The sequence below is a fragment of the Camelus bactrianus genome, chromosome 14 (genome assembly GCF_048773025.1).
Source record: "Camelus bactrianus isolate YW-2024 breed Bactrian camel chromosome 14, ASM4877302v1, whole genome shotgun sequence".
In the NCBI taxonomy this organism is placed as follows: Eukaryota; Metazoa; Chordata; class Mammalia; order Artiodactyla; family Camelidae; genus Camelus; species Camelus bactrianus.
The window spans coordinates 15,496,613-15,514,427 of NC_133552.1; the positions used below are offsets into that span (position 1 = coordinate 15,496,613).

General features: G+C 34.0%; 1 protein-coding gene across 3 annotated transcripts in view; it reads right to left on the reverse strand.

Annotated features, from left to right (window-relative positions):
- The window catches only part of FNDC3A (fibronectin type III domain containing 3A), a 138,561-nt gene that overhangs the window by 13,431 nt on the left and 107,315 nt on the right, over positions 1-17,815 (reverse strand). For all 3 annotated transcript variants that reach the window (XM_074378142.1, XM_010951413.3, XM_010951414.3), the window contains 9 exons: positions 16,010-16,069; positions 14,619-14,757; positions 13,182-13,235; positions 11,124-11,248; positions 10,577-10,751; positions 8,905-8,991; positions 2,101-2,239; positions 1,490-1,558; positions 562-680 (listed from right to left, as the gene is read on the reverse strand). In XM_074378142.1, coding sequence (XP_074234243.1) covers positions 562-680; positions 1,490-1,558; positions 2,101-2,239; positions 8,905-8,991; positions 10,577-10,751; positions 11,124-11,248; positions 13,182-13,235; positions 14,619-14,757; positions 16,010-16,069 — 967 coding nt within the window. The remainder of the gene's footprint in view (positions 1-561; positions 681-1,489; positions 1,559-2,100; positions 2,240-8,904; positions 8,992-10,576; positions 10,752-11,123; positions 11,249-13,181; positions 13,236-14,618; positions 14,758-16,009; positions 16,070-17,815) is intronic.

The following is a 17,815-nucleotide window of genomic DNA, read 5'->3' on the forward strand; positions in this document are numbered from 1 at the left end:
AGAAACATTCTGGTTGAATTCATTTAAAAAAAAATCACTTCTATTAAAAAACATACTTCTCTATAACATTACAAATGTCTTATATAATCAATGACACATTTAAGTCTATTTTAGTTTTTGGGTCTCTAATAAGCAAAATAATTGCCAAATGTTTCTGAAATAAGTGGATATTAGAATTTGTGTTAAAATAGTAAATGGTATTTTATGGTTTGTCCTAATACACATAATTTATGGTGCAGTAAATCAGTCAACAGTTATTTTGTTTCTATTTCTGTTAGGTAGGGTTATTAAGCATCATCCTAAAATTTATCTTTATAAAATTTTCGGCAGTGTTTTCGTGTATTTGTTTCTCCAAAGCTAAATAGCAACCAGATAATAGCTATTCGCTGAATTCTGACTATAAGCTAAGTACTATGTTAGAATATTCTTAACTATAAATTTAACCACCTGGGTTAACAGAAATGACTTTTTATAATTTGTGGATACATTTCAATATTTGAGGTGGTACCTGGTGATCTCATCTCATTTGACCAAACTTGGAAAAAAAAAAATCTACATTACCGCACTCTGTCCTCCATCACTGATGCAGTAAACTCGAAAACGATAGAAACAGCCTGGATTCAGTCGATCACAAAGATATTCCCTAGTAGCTCCACTGTATATCATATCCCATTTGTTTCCTGTAAGGTAAAGAATTATGTTCAATCAGCTGCAATGTAATGTTTAACATTTTGGTATCACAGACACGGCAGGTATCCTAGATTTACTAAGTAAGTGTTTATGTAATTTGTTAGAAACAACTTAAGCTTGTTTTGAGTTTCCTGGAAATGATCTAATTTTCTTTTCTTGTGCAGCTTCCTAGACAAATTTGCGTGGCTTGGCTGAAGTGAAATATCTCTGTAACTCTGTACAGACTGTGGCTCAGATTGATAATTTGCTTTTAATTAAGTGTGTTTACTGTCCAGTAATAACATTATAGCACACAAAAAGTAGAAAGAACCAATACCATAGGAAGTTTAGTCTTAATTAAAGACATCCTTATTTTATGCAAGGAAATAGGTCATTTGATAGAAATAAAGATTGTTACTTGTGTGACTCAAGAATAAGGCATAGAATTTATTACTAAAACTAGTATAATAGATATTTTAGAAGATAATTTTCCTCTGATACATCTGGGTATAAATCTAACTGAATAAACTAACCTTCAGAAGACTTAAGATATGCTGGAAACCAAGCAATGAAAACAAATGAGAAAAAAATTAGAAAACGTAAATATAATATAATATAGGTGTACAGCAGTCTTACATTTGAGTCACTGTTATTTCTGAAGATTACAACTTAAAGTGGGTCATAAGAGGCAAAATCTTAACTGCTACAAACAAAGGAAAAAACAAGAGGAAAGAAAAGAGATCATATAAAATTTAAAATAATGAAGAGGACAGGTAGAATGACTGGTACAAATCTATCAATTTTTAATAGTTATTCTTACCATTAGAACCTTCTGCCATCTCTACCACATATTTATTGATGGCTGCCCCTCCACTGTCTTTTGGTGGGTCTATCCAAAGAAGCAAAAGTGGTATTAGGCAAAGTACAATTAAAAACTGACATAAACTCATAATAAACAGAGTATCAAACCTAGGATTGATTTAAAAGAAAAAAGAATCACCTGCAATAATTTTTAAAAATTAATTCCAGCATCTCATTTACACTCTCGTTTTTGCATAAGGTAATACATAAACAGATAGATGCTCAATAAATATTTTAAATGAGTAAGTAATTTTGGTCTCTTGTGAACGCCCGGATGACCCAGGAGACTTTAGCTGCAAGTTCAGTAACCTTTCATTTCACACACTGCTGCCCCTGTTCATAGTTCTACAGTAGACCCCAAGTTCTTCCTGCATCAAATCTGAGTTTAGCATATGTGAGTACAATGCTTTCCACAAAAAAAGATCCTCAAACAATGAATGAGTCTTACATTTCTTATTGAACTTACTTGAGCTAACAAATTTACTCAAATATCTTAAAAATTATCTAGATATTCAAATCTTTTAAATTAAATATAAAAGTAATGATGTACAAATATGCATATTATCTTACCCCAAGTTATTTTAAAACTATGTGAATGTATCTTTCCTTTAACTGAGGGCTTTATAGGTACTCCCGGTTTATCAGGGCATGTAGTAAATTCTACTACTTCACTTGGATTACTTTTACCTTCAGAGTTGTAAGCAATAACCTGTGATGAGAACACAAAGACACAAAATAATTAACATTTGAAACCTAATGATACTGGCTTAATGAACAAAGTGATGAGAGAAAACAGTCTCAATCAAATGTGAGAATTGTTTGTCTTTAAAAGGGACTCAGTATATATGAAGAAAATTGAGTTATGATCCCCTTTTAGAGTCAGCCCTGGGAAGACGAGTACAAGTCTAACATTTTGATACTAAACAAGAGTCAGCACAGGAACAAACTATAATCTGGTGACACTTGATGGGCTTTAGGTTTGCTTTACTTATTCTTTTAAAATTCTTCAGGGGTTTAAAAAAAAAGTCCACAAATTCTCTGAATTTCCTCTCTTCAAAAGATAAAGAAAGGTTAATTCATCTTCCTTTTGAATTGTACCTAATGACTTGCTTCTAACAAACAAAATGCAGCAGAATGATGGTGTGTGTAGCTTCCCTATTGAGAAACCCACGTGGTGAGGAACTGAAACCTCTGACCAAGAGACAGCAAGGAACTGAGGGCTCCTGGTAACAACCACTTGATTGAACTTGGAAGCACATCCTCCAGCCAGTCAAGCCTTCAGGTGACTGTAGCTCCAGATGACATCTTGATTGCAACCTCATAGAAACCCTGCATCAGAACCGCCCAGTCAAACTGGTCCTGAATTCCTGACCTATAGAAACTGTTGAGATAATAAGTGCTTGTTTGTTTTTTTCAAGCTATTAAGTTGTACAGCAAGATACATATGATTTTATATACAAGTATTATATTTGACTTTAGAAATTTAATATTTGTATGTTTACCTATCTCTTCGACTGAACTTAAAGCTCAAGTCCAATATTAACTTGATATACTCTTCTCTTAATCTGATTGCTCCATCTGTTCTTCCCATCAATGAAAAGCACTACTACCATCCACCTAGTTACTCAAGTCAAAAATCTAGAAGGATCCTTGATCCTTTCTCTAAACATATTTATCAAATCTATTAGTAAATCCTGTCAACTCTACCTTCACTTCTCTGTTTTTCACTACTACCACCATCTTAATCAAAGTCTCCTTTATCGTATCTTTACTGAATTACCGTAATACTACTAATTAGTTTCCCAGCTTTCCCAGATTTCCTCAGTCCCATCTATTCTCTACATGGTGGCCACAGGGACTTTATCAATTCTCAGCTTGGAACCCTCCAAGGCTTCTCATCTTACCCAGAATAAAATCTAAATTCGTCATCATGGCCTACAAAGCCCTATGTGATTTCACTTTTGGGTCTTTTACATTAGCAGTTATTTCCCCGGCCTGGAATGTTCTTTTTGATCATGACATGTTACCTCCTTCTTTTATTCATATCTGTTTAAATGTCATTTCCAAGAAGACTTCCTTGACTACCCAGTCATTCTGTCAACTTACCATAGTTTAGTTAACCTGCATAGCACTTATCACTAATATTTGTTTGCTTGTTTATTGTCTATTTCTTCCACTACAGTATTAACTATTTTAATCACTACTGAATTCTTATTGTATAGAACAGATGCTCAATTATTGGTTGAATGAATGAGCCACAGATGGGGATCTCCATCACATGACATGATACTAAATCTAAATAGGATCTAAATAAATCTATTACCCCAAATAACTCATGCAACCCATGAAAACTCAAATCCAATTGTTCAGTTTGCTCAGGCTTCCTCAGTCCTCCCACATATTCAGACAGATTTGCAGGATGTTTTCTCACTCTGCTGCTTTATAAGTTAGACTACAAAGGGAATCAAAACATTTCTCAACATGGTACAGTGTGTACTTAAACCTCCTAACAAGATGAAGCATTTTTTTTTTTAAAAACTAAAGTAAAGCTGATGTATAATATGATATATTACAGGTGTACAATATAGGGTTCACAATTTTTAAAGATTATACTCCGTTTATAGTTATTATAAAATATTTGCTATATTCCCCATATTGTACAATACATCTTTGTAGCTTATTTTATACCTAATAGTTTGTACCTCTTCGTCCCCTACCCCTATTGTCCCTCCCCATCCCTTCTCCTCTAGAGTAGCTTTTAAAGTAAAAGCAGACTCCCTAAATACCATAAAGATGCACTAATTATGTGTTTCAGGCTATATATTTCAGCATTGCCTCCTTTTACTTGAGTTAGCCATTAAAGTTTTAAAGGTATAAAACCATTATTTCCCCCCAAATTTTACAAATAATCAAAGCATTCATTTAGTGCCCACCACAGAGTGTGGTGCACTTCTTACCTTCAAAGAGTTTAGAATTTTTATGCAGATTCTATGCAGACAGGCAATACACAAATCAAAAGAATCAGGCAACAGAAGAAAGATTACTCTGGCCTAAAATTGTCCAGGAAGGCTTTGAAAAGGCAAATTAAAGTGATAATGGGGTCTTCAAACAAGAGCAGTGAAAAAAGGAAGCTTGGGTAAGAGAGAAAAGAAAGCTCTGAGTACAAGAGCAGAAGGGAATAATATATAGCTCTGCTCAGGGAAGGATGAGTATTCAATCTGGTGAGGCAGCCAGTTCAAGTAAGAAGTGAAAGGCAGTACATTTAAAAACTGAATAGGTCAGAATATAAAGAACCTTGTATCAAATTAAGAAAATTGTTCTTTGGAGGAGAAGCTGTTTCAGAAAGATTAATCTAGGTATAAAATAGACTTGGATTAGAAGGTAAGAGAATAGCCTGAAAGTGATAAAAAGAACAGGTTGGAGATTTAGTACTCTTCAGGGCAGAAATGACAGCTGGTATAAGGCAAACAGATGATATATCCAAGGGAGAGAGGGATATACCACGAAGAACTAAGGACTAAACTTGGGCACACCTAGACAGGGCAGAGGAGAAAGGAAGAAGTCATAAAATGACATCAGACAAGATGAGAAGGAAGAGGGAACATGACTATGTGCTGTCAGAGATGCTGACATATGTGTAAATTTCAAGGATGGAAGATAACAGAAGTTGATGGGTCCAGCTACTGTTTTGATTTTTTACCACCTTTCAAAAGGCCTCAAAAACAAGTAACAAGCTAAAGTAAAGGTATCTAAGAGCTCAAGGTACTCAGACCTTGACTTTAAGAAGCCCTGCTACTTGAAAACCTATTTTTCAAGAACTTCAGGAAGTAAGGCATCAGCTTTCTATTGTCCCAGAGTCATAGTGACTGGCCATTGGTCTCTGAAACCTTCAATTCTTTTATTAAAAATTTGGACACTAGGTCCTAGCCCAGGTTCCAAGTGGCCCATCTGGTGGAATTAGCATTGTTTGCTTGTTTATCCCTCTGAACTTTTAAATGATTTTAAGAATTCTGATTGCTTTCTTATGCTTTAAAGTTTTATTTTCATTTTTCTTTTGTCCTCTAAAGTTTTTCATTGTTTCAGTATTCTGAGTGTGCTAGAATTGTTCTTAGTGTAGTGCCTAGAACTCTGGCATTTGGTAAACTTGGTCATATCAAAATTTTATGTTAAATCATACCTTTATTGTTTCTTTACAAACAACGATACACTATTTAAGTCAGTACTTTCTGCATTATAATATTTTTATTGCTTTTGCTTAGTATTCTAAGAATTCTTTATAGAGTGTTAAGATTTTATTATATACATTTGCTTGAAAGAGGAGACTGCAATGTCAAGCTAGAAAAGAAAAACTTAAGACATGGAAATAGGATTTTATGATTCAACCCCACCTCAGCTGGCATTCAGTACATGGCAGATTCAAAATAAATATCTGACAGAGAAAACAAACATATGGTTACCAGGCGGGGAAGGGGGTGGGATGGGATAAATCGGGAGTTTGAGATTTGTAGATACTAATATATATAAAATAGACAACCAGTTCATATTGTATAGCACAGGGAACTATATTCAGTATCTTGTAGTAACTTAAGGAGAAAAGGAATATGAAAACGAATATATGTATGTTCACGTATGACTGAAGCATTATGCTGCACACCAGAAATAGACACAACGTCAATAAAAAATATATATATACAACCCCCCCCAAACCCCAAAATAAATGTCTGAACTTCTAGAAAACTTCACAGTCATCATTTTCTATTTCCTAATATTTTTTCCCCTCCTTTAGATCAGTTCTCAAATTTCAGCAAGCATCAGAATGACCTGGAAGGCCTACTGAGATACAGATTGCTAGGCTTTACCCCCAGAATTTCTGATTCTGTAGATCTGGGGGCGGGGGCAGAGGATTTACATTTCTAAGTTTCCAGGTGATGCTGATAGCATGCTCTGGTGATCACACGTTAAAAACTACTGCTCTAGATCTTCTCACTATTTTAATTTGTTATTTAATAAACCAGTATATAATCCCTTCTTATAATCCTATAATCCAGTGATTTGTTAAGAGGTAGTTTAGGGACATATTGTTTCCCACTTCCTCTCTAGTTACTTGGGGGTGCTTTTTTGGAAAAGCCTATTATTGTCTCCTTGGAGATTCTAATTCTATACCCTGCATTGAGAGTGACTGCCACAGTGGGAATTTTAAATAGAAATTTGTGATTTTTTAAAAAAAGTGAATCAGCAAGGAACCTAACTCCTATTGGTGTGTATACATTTTTGTTTGTATGTGGCAATAACACCATGGTGTTACACGGTAGAATTCTAAGAATTTGAATAAACTTACCAAACTATAAAGACCTGAACAACTTTCCCTTAAAAGACCTGCTGGTATGATAATCACTACTGAAGCGAAAATGCAATCCAACATCATAAGAGGAAAACTGGAATAAATGTACCTACATACTTCTTAGGTATTTTATAAATCTTGTCAATATAAAAGTTGTATTAGAAAATTGAAATGACCCAGTGTTATCAGTTTTAAAAATGACGCTAATATACAAACCATAACACATATGATGATTATGTACTGCATAATCAAGTTTTCCATTATCATAAAAATTTTCTTTATTAGGTTCTTGAGGAGTAATAAAATTTATCTTTGCTTTTTAATGGTGAAAACAATTTACAGTGGCTTTGATCATTTATTTGGAAGAAGCTGACAAACAAGCACTGGTAGGGAAATTCATATGTTGAATTTAATCAACTAATAGGCATCCTGTTATATTTTTGGAAAAACCTCTGCAGAAAAATGTAGGCTGGCTTATATTACCTGGTATATTAACTAATTCACACACCATTTGCCAAGAAATAGCAGTATCACCAAGCAAGTCAGAGCTAAAATATATCCTAGAATGGATGCTATACTAGGAAAGATACAGAATTTCAGCAATCTCCATAGAAGACTTTTCAAGCTTTCTACTGCTTCAGGTGAGGAAGAATGATACATAGAGTATCCCCACTTTTCTCCTGAAATAATTCAGTCCAAAGGCCAACAGGAAAACTATATGAGGCAAGTATGTGTGCTGAGGGATGGAGGTGGGTTGAACAGAGACAGCAGCATTTCCTAGTAGAAACTTAAGTACCCTGAATAGGACTTTAGGGAAGGATATGAGGGAAGGAGGAGTTTCACCCAATAAGTATTTTGAACATAAATAGGGCAAAGTTTCTCACTGATGATGAAGGGACATAGAAATAAGGAAAGGGAAAAAATTAGAATTAACCTGTGGCACTGGATTAAAATGGAGGTATTTGGTATGAACCCATGATTTAAAATATATATATATATAGGAATAAGAATATAAATGTGTTGTGCATGTAAACTGCATGTGTGTACACATGCACATAAAACATACATACATACGTCTAACTCTTAGCTTTGTCTACTGAGAGGATGCCCAAGAATAGCACCATTATAGCATTAAGTATACTTACAACCCAGATCTTGACTTCTAAATATCACCGTCCACCTTAAGGACCCAGGTGCTTTGAGAAAAGGCCAATTCCAAGGTTGAAGAAGGGAAAGTACAAGATGAGAATGGAGTATCATGTGCCAGAAAGGGCGGGCTCTAAGAATGACTGGGGCAGGGGACGTCAAAAGGATTCAGAAGCCAGCTTGACAGGGCTCCTAAATCTGAGACATCTGAGCCTCATAATTGATAACCACAGCAACAAAATATAACCCACTCAGTAAACAGGAGTCTATGAGTTCATACTGATATAAATGAGAAGAGAAAGCTTTTCCTTATAGTATAATGCCAACTAATAAATGTAGAAGGAATGACACAATTAAAAAAATCACCACTTGGCAACCATTAATCATAGTAATAACTGATTCAGGCAAGAATTATCAATGGGTGTTTAAACTAGTGGGTGAAAATTTGATGAGGAAGAAGTTTACAAAATACTTATTACCAAGGGAAAACAAACAACTTTACAGTGAAGAAACATGCTAGATATCACCTTCATCAAGTGACTACCAGTAATTGGACAATTGAAATTGTATATCCCTTGACAGAGCATTTAAATATCATTACTATTTTCTGATATACCTACCAAAAAAAGCATATTCTGACTATGTTCAATAACATCTACATTTTAAAAGATGATTTTGCAAGAGTTCTATAAAACATTAAGATTGTTTTGAATTTAGGTACATAAAGTTTTGAGAAACATTATCATATAGTAAGAAGTAAAACAATAAAGCTCATTAGAAAGGCCAAAATTTAAGATCTGAAACCAAGTGAGTGAGGCATGTGCTTGGCTTTAAAACAGGAACAATGAGAACAACAAACAAATCTTTCAAGGGCTTTCAAAGCTTACCTTAAATTTATATTTTGTACTACGTCTGAGATTTTTCACTGTGTAAGCAAGGTCTTCTCCATCATATTTAGGTTTAAAACCATATCCCTGGAAAGGGAAAATAAGTCTTCATTAGATGTCTGACAGCAGAAATATGAGGAATAAGGAATATGCGAAAAGACCCAGGTCTTCTTCATCTTCTACTGTGTGCAATGTAGTTGATGCTTGGCTGAGTGTATTCTGCACCTTGATACTTCTACCTTGAGTAGATGGATCCAGAAATGCTACTGAACATTTGTAGGAGGATGAAGACTACTTATTCTTAGTAAGTACAGTAGCCAAGAGAAGATCTTTGTGTTGAGGGTAAGTCAGAGCCAATGGTAACTCCACCATCAGTAAGCTTATCCCTAGAACGGGAATTTTCCAGACAGATGTTGCAAGAGCTATACAGAAACTATTTAACATATTTAACTTTCCTTGAACACACAGTTGTGTTTGGTGAATAGCTAAATGGTCGGTTGTGCTAGCAGGTAGGGATGTCACTTAGGTTTAGCACTGTTATTTATAGCTCCAGGGACAATGCTTCACTACTTTCCCAATGTTATTTAAAAAATTTTAAAAACAGACATAATTCACAAACCATAAAATTCCCGTTTTAAAGTATAAAATTCAACAGGTTTTAGTATATTTACAAGCTTGTGCGACTATCATTTAATTCCTACTTCCAGAATAGAGCCTATACTTTGTTTTTGGTTAGCAGTCGCTTCCTCTCTTCTCTCATACACTAATACACTCTCTGTCTCTATGGATTTGCCTATATCCATGTAAATGGTATCACACAATATGTGGTCTTTGTGACTGGGTTCCTTTATTTAGCACAATGTCCTTAAGGCTCCTTTATGTTGTGGCATAGGTAAGTACTCCATTCCTTTGTATGGCTGAATGATATTTTACTGAATGGATATATTACATTCTGTTTATCCATTCATCAATTGATGGCCATTTCAGTTTTCCTGCTTTTTGCTTATTGTGAATAATGCTGCTACGAATATTCATGTACAAATTTTTGTACAAATGTGTTTTCAATTCTCCTGCGTATATACCTAGGAAGGACCATGCTATTTTTGACTCATATTGCTTCAAAGTAACTCTGAAAAGCTATGGAACTACATGTAACTATATATAACTAACAGAAACAGCCTAACTCTTGTTTAGCTTAGGTTTAGCTCATAAGAGATGAGCCACTGGTAACTAGATTCAGGCTGAACTATATATAGTTTCATGTGACGCTCTTCAAGTTTTCCGTGGCACTTGGGGAAGCAGTGTATGAACACAGCTGGAGGAGACAGACATGCTTTTTTCTTATCTTTTACAGCTGCTTAGTCTAAGGCTGTGGTGATCCTCCCCTTTCTTAACTTTTCCCAAAGCATACATATTTAAAATGTAGTCTGTGTTGTTCCCAGCTTCAAAATGCATTCAAACACACATAAAAAACAAAACCCGTCCAATGTATCAAGAAAACAGAAGACTGAGTTCTCCCTCACTTCTAGTCCTTCCCAAACAATTACCAACCAAGGTTTCAAAGGATTTGGAGAAGGATTTAACTATTGTGACAATATTTAACTGTGTTAGGACTAATATCACACTGAAATATGTTTTAAATACCCTATTTAAAATACATATTCATACTTACTGAAGTTTCTTCCTCCATCTCTAAAATGTAAGAAATTCCTTCATCTGATGGTGTTCCTGAGGGTTTACTCCATTGTAAGGATAACCAAGTAACCCCTGCTTTAGTTAATACAGGACTTGCTGGCATAGAAGGGGCACAGCCTGAGGTGTAATATAAGACTTCTTCACTAAAACCACTGTTGAAACAAATGGTTTTTAAGAAGGAATGAAAAAAAATTATTTTCTATAGCCAAAGACATTTTTTGAGAAATGACGTATTTTGGGAAAATTACAACTAATTATAATCCAAATAATAAATCTTGTATTTGATAATATCTTTATGGTAACCAGGTCAGATATCTAAAAAACTGAATTACCATTCTTTTAAAACTGCAGTTTATGTAATTAACAAATTTTCTTATAGCTTCTGCTAGGCTAGTAACACATCTTAACTATATCAACAAAGTGGTAATTAAGGAAAATTTTAATGGGTAATTTGGACTGTGAGTAATTTATACAAATAAATGTATATAAATAGTCTAAAATATCTACATTAAAATGTGTCTTACCTTGTACCATAGTCATTCTTGGCTGACAGTCTAAATTTACAACCCATTGCTGGTGACAGTTTAGTAATTTTAAATTGCTTCTGTAAGCCCATATAACACTGACAAAACTCTCCATTTCCTTTTCCCTAAAAGAAATAGCTGGTTATTATATATTATGTATATTATTGTAAAAAGAGGAATCCACATTAATTCGTACTTGATAGTAACATGTTAGCCTAGTATACATTAAAAAGTTATCTTTATTTTATATGCATGTCATGAATCTCAAGAGAAAGTTGAGATAACATATCTTTTATATGATACTCAGTGTTCATTAATGCAGAATTCAAAAACTGAAGGGTAGGCATCTCTGTATAGCTTCTTGAACTAAGCACCCTTTTTTACAGCTGACGCTAAACCTCTCTGGCTTTTAGTAGAAGAAACTCTTTCCTGGTATGGACCCCACAATCTCTATGGGGGAACTGGTAGTGGTGGAAATAGAGTTATCTCTGATATGCATAACTGGCAGCATTCCTCAACCTACGAAAAGTTCTATGCAACGGTTTTAAGAAAAGGTCCCTTACCCACCCCCAAACCACCTAGATAGCTGCTAAGCTTCTTATAATAAAGATTTTAATAAAGAGCTACTACCACTTAGATTTAACACAGAAAGAGTATAAACAGAAAGGAAAAACCCAAATTACAGGCATTAAGATGGGAGAGAGAAAAGTCTGTAGTTCAGGACAATTAAAGAGTTTTAGAAATTTAAGGTGCTACAGAAAACAGACAAGTTTTTCATTTTCTACCCATTTCTCTTTATTGTATTGGTAGAGGTAAAGGGCAGTCAGGGTGACCTCTGCTTCAGAGAAAATCTTTAGTCTGTATCTGGTTGTTTTATTGAACTCTCTTGCTAGTTTTAATAGTGCTTATAGTTGGTTCTATTGGGTTTTCTAAACAGAAAATCGTATCATCTCTAAATAATAATAATTTTGCCCACCAACCCACCCACCACAGCTCCACCTTTTGTTTTGATTCCAAATCATACTGTATTAACCATATTTAATTAACCATTATTCCTGAATAATGTCAAATAAAGGTGGATGTAACTGGCAACTTTGACTTGTTTTTGCTTTGACTAGAAATGACATTATTTAGTGATGGTACTTCACTTAATATAAAACTATCATATAAGGAATTACCTTTCTATTTCTAATTTGTTTTGAGTTTTAACTGAGATGGGTGATAAAGTTTATCAAATACCTTCCATAATTTGTCAAAATGGTTAAACTAAGGCTCTTGAGATGGAGAGATTATCCTTGATTATTTGGGCGGGTCCTAAATGGAATTACAAATTGCCTTTTTAGAGGGAGGTAGAGAAGGACTTGAAAACAGAAGGGGAAGAAGGCGATGTGCAGCAGGGGGAGAAAAGGCAATCTGATGCCACCATGAACCAAAAAATGAGGACAGACTCCAGAAGCTGGAAAGGCAAGGAAATGGATACTCCTCTAGGAAATGGAAGCAGGGCTGTGGTGACACCATGATTTTGGCCCAGTGAAAGCCATTTTGGATTTCTGGCTTCTAGAACTATAGGAGAATAAAAGTGTTGTTTTAAGCCATCCAGTTTGCGGTTAATTTGTTAAAGCAGCCACAGTAAATGAACATCCTTGCCTTTAAAGCTGATGTGAAAGAAAATATTCCTTCATCAAGGTAATTAACCAGTTAAAAGAGGAGGGTATAGCTCAGTGGTAGAGTGCATGCCTAGCATGCATAAGGTCCTAGGTTCAAACCTCAGCACCTCCGTTAAAAGTAAGTAAAAAAAAAAAAAGTACCTCCCCCTCAAAATAAAAACTAATTAATTAAGGTAATTAACCAAGTGACAGCTCTGATGCTGGTTTAGTTGAAAAAAACATAGGGAGGTTCAGTCAGTAATGTTTTCTAAACACAATCAATCGACACATACCACAGAAAACCATTCATATTGTTTTTAAAGAGGAAAAAACCTATTAAACAAAAATGTTATTTCTGCCTGATGATATGCATACATTTTTAGCCTAACTTAAAAAGTTTAAATTTACTTACCTCATCCCACTCTAAAATAAAGCTTTGGATTTTAGAACCATTGTCACTAGGTGCCTAAAACAAACACCAAAAAACAAACAAAATGAGTACAAATTAGTACCTTTATAAAAGACATTGTGATGATCTAATCTAAGGCATCTATTGTGTCACACATATTCTCTGGGATTTAGCCCTGGAAAAATCTGCACAGGGAATACAGAAATACATGTATCCTCCCATAATCCTTTGAATGCAAGAAAACAAAGCAAGAGGCTACACAAACTTTTCTGAACACTGAACAATCTCTTTTATTAAGAACTATCTTAACTTTTATAATCCTTTTTAAAAAAATCTTTTTGCCTTTTATCAAAAGGTCTTACAGCTTTAAGCTCCTCAGGTTGATCCTGTCATTTTCATTAAAACTCAGTTTACAATCTGAAAGTAATATTACATAATACAACCAAAGAGAAAGAACTAGGATGCTGAAAGGAACTCCAAGAAGGCATACAGTCTGGATCTCTGTTTCTAGACTCCGTGTGTCAACTGCCCAAGATTGCTAATTCATCAACCTGTTAATCTTCAGTGGTAACAATTTCAGTCTTTTTGTCATTTTATTCCAGTATTTAATCACTCTAGAACTAAAGAATTTCACTTTTATTTCAGTGCAATGAAGAATTGTTCTTTTCCTCTATGACTTTTGAATGTGCTCCTGGACATCCACATAGGTGAAATATGTTTATAATTATTACAGTCTAGAACCTAATTCTATTTTACAAGGTATTTTTGGTATAATTTTAACAGTTACTATATTCCCTCAAATGCAACTACTGTGCAAGGGAAAGACTGTACTCAATTTTGTTCAGAAATTTACCAATATCTATGTATCATTTCAGAAAATCATATCACCAATGACAATGATTTTTGTGGTATTTGAATTACCAGTTCTGTCTAGTGTCTATCCAGTTCATTACATCTTCCTGTGTAGCTGGGCCCAAATATCTATATATTACAAAATACATTATTCTGTTAAAAATAATTTTATTCCTCGTTTACGGCATCATATTAATGTTTTTAGAACTACGAGTCCAGTTAAGTTATTATTAATCTCATTTTAGGATAAAACTCAGGATATAAAGGTGTCATTATAAAATATTAGAGAAAGCAGTAATGAGCTTGAGAATTACTGTTGTGACCTGCTGTGTTACCACATATTCAGTATAAAGACTGCTAATTATAAATCAATCTTTTCTGCTATATTTACATAAAACATGGAAAAACTGATAGAGTGTTATTTTAAGGTATAAGAAGCAAATGCCTATTTACCATATGTAAAGAACAAGAACAAATTAGGTTAAACCTCTTTTGACTCCAAAAACAACTGAAGTTTAATACTACAGGGAAAAAAAAAAAAAGGAAACAAATATCCAGTTGGAAATACTCCATAGAGAATATTCTTACCTTCCATTGCAAAGTGAGTGAATTTTTGGTCCGATTGGCTATCCTCGGAGGATTAGGTATGTCAGGCTCACAGCTCAAGGTAGTAAAGGTTTCAACTTCTGAAGGAGTTCCCTTTATAGAATTGTATTCTGCCTGAACTCTAAGGTGATAAAAAATAAACATTTATCCTGCAGAATCACTATATCCTACCGTTCTACAGTGTTACCTTTAAGTACCTGCAAGTCAGTAAGGTGCCCTCTAAATGTTCTATTGAGAAAATATGCATATCAGAAATAAAAGGTGACCCTTAAAAAAAAAAGAAAAATAGAACAGACCAGTGGCTTTCATCTTGTTCTTTTCTTCTTAAAATTTTTGTCTTCTTTTCTTTTTTCTTGGGGGGGGACAGTAATTTGGTTTATTTTTTTATTTAATGGAGGTATTGGCGATTGAACCCAGGACCTCGTGCATGCTAGGCATGCGCTCTACCACTGAGCTGAGCTGTCCGCCCCCCTCGGCTTTCATCTTTTTCTGACTGCCCCAAGTGAGAAATTCATTTTAAACTGTGACTGTGTTTCTGTGATATGTATTTATACACACACACACACACACAAGTATCCTGAAACACTATAAGAAGGATAATATACTGATACTTTTTACTCCTTTTGATTATACTTAATTAAAAATTCTGAATATAACTCACAAAATTAATTTCATGATTCAATAATAGTTGCAATCCACAGTTTGAAAAGCATTAAGTTGGACAATACTTTGGGTTCATTCATAGGCTGTATAATTGAAGACTTAATTTAATAGTTCAATAGGAATAATCCCAACTACAAGTGTTCTTTTTATAAACAGAGGTGACTGACTAAATCATTATACTGAGTTACAGCTGGGGAGGCCCTAGAGTCTACAAATAATTTCAGTAAATTATAACAGAAGAATTGTGCAGAGTAAAACAGCAGTTTCTAAGTTACCCCAATTAAATGTTATGAAATTCTAAGAGTTTTAATATGCCAAACTCTAACAAAATAGGATGGAGTAAAAATACATAAGTAGGAACCAAATATTATTTATGATTCTATTTTATAAAAATTTCTAAAGCTGGAATAATTTTCCAGCGCTAAATTAGATCCTACAGACATATTATACACATTATCTGTATATTCGTTCTAATTCCTATATCCTACAAACAGGGTGATTAACCCTTCAATATAACATTTGAGTTAAATGTTTTTGTTTTTTGGGGAAAGTACTGATATTTACACCAAAAGAAAAATAAAAGTCCACAAAGTCCATGTTTTCAATCCGAAATTAATATTTAAATTATATCCTAGACTTTTAAAGAAATCATTAAAAACAAACAATCTCTATGCTATATTATATAAAAGCAACATATAGGAATTTCTTACTTTGCATGGTAATCTGTAGCTGGTTTGAGATCATTTAAAGTGACATTTGTTTCTTCTCCTCTGGGGGAAAAAAAGGTAACATTTCATTGTCTGATAAACAAAGCATTTCCAGAGGATATGTATTATATACACTACAGTTGTGGTACTTTATAAAATTACACTGCTTCTTACTTAACCAACTGGAACCACATCCAGATTGTACTAATACGGAATTTGTGTAATTAGGATATGTGACAAACTTAAGTATGTTCCTGTATACCACTTTAAAACAAAAAGGTGTGCTAAACAAATCAGTTGTGTAAGCCAGATTTTTTTTTTTTTGGTAGAATTAGGGAAGATAGTTTATTGGAGAAATGCAACTATTTTTAATTGTTTTAAAATCCATTTGCATATACTGAAAACACCAAATAACATATGTACTACTGAAATAAAAATTACCAAATTTTTACAAGGAGTCTGCCACTACTGAATTTTATTTAAAATAGAACATAGAACTTTTAAAAAAATGTTTAATGACTAGGTAAGAAAAAAAGTGAATCATAATTTAAAGTAAAGTATTTCCCATGGCCACTATTACATTTTCAAATATAACAGCATACATTTTCTTAAATAATCATTTGATACTACTATTATTTGGGTAAGTAGTCAACAAAACAGCCTCTTTTCTCTTTTTTTTTTGAAACCCTTGTTCTCTGTTCCATTTCCTTCAGCCAAGTTCCTCTCCTCTCTACTTTACGGACTTCTTCCTCTTACCTTCTATCCCACTCCTACTTGCCTTCCAGCTATCCTGTTTCTCAAATCAAAACCAGTGATTATGAGAAAGAAAACATATCTCATTGATGGAAGTACACCTTAATGAATTGAGCAATTGTAGCAGCAGCCTCAGAGAGAGACCTTAATTGGTGTACAGTAAACCAGGTGACTAAGGTTGATTAATGTTCCTCTTGTGCTCTCTGGTCAGGCTGCAAATGGAGATAAATCCTTCTTCTTAGGAAGCAGCCATATCGAACTAGAACAGCCATTTAACATCAAAAGAAACCTTTATTTTGATGGACTTTATTCCCTGGTTTACCCTTTAGGTAGGTTTGCTTCTTTTAAGAAAAAGAAACAGAAGAAACACAAGGAAGTCTCAATAGAGAGAAGGAGATGTGGTATTTTTATAACCTGTTACTAGATGACAGTCACTGGAGCAGTTTCACTTTCCTTTCTTCCCCATACTAGCTATTTTTTTTGAAAAAAGGCACCAGGAAGTCTGATGTATCCAGTGTTCTGTGTTAATTATGATCATTCAAATGGCTAACCACCTCTTTTACAATCTTCCTGGGGCTGAAATTATACCTAGTAATTGACTTTACTCTTTTTCATCAGAATAAGCAATTCCTATATGGATAAGAACAGGAAAATACTTTACAACTGTTAGTCATGAATGTCATAATTTTAGCCACTGACACTTTCTAAGGCTTCTTGGTATATAATGCACTTTTTAACCAAGAAAAGAGGACTATGATGTTTTCAAAATATTATTATTAACATACCAATACACAAATGAAGAACAATGGTACTAAATTCATTTTACAATAGGACATGAGCTTGTACATATAAGAATTAAGTCCAACTCCTTAAAGGAGCAATACCACACTGCATGAGTTCACAATATAAGAGTTCTCCATTTCTGGTCCTAGCTTCTACATGATACAATTTAAATTTATGTCTTTATTTAAATTTATGACTATTAGGAAGCCTACTGAAAAATAAAAAAGTTGAATGTGGCTGATGAAGGTGATTAGTCCAAGGGAGTGTAGACAG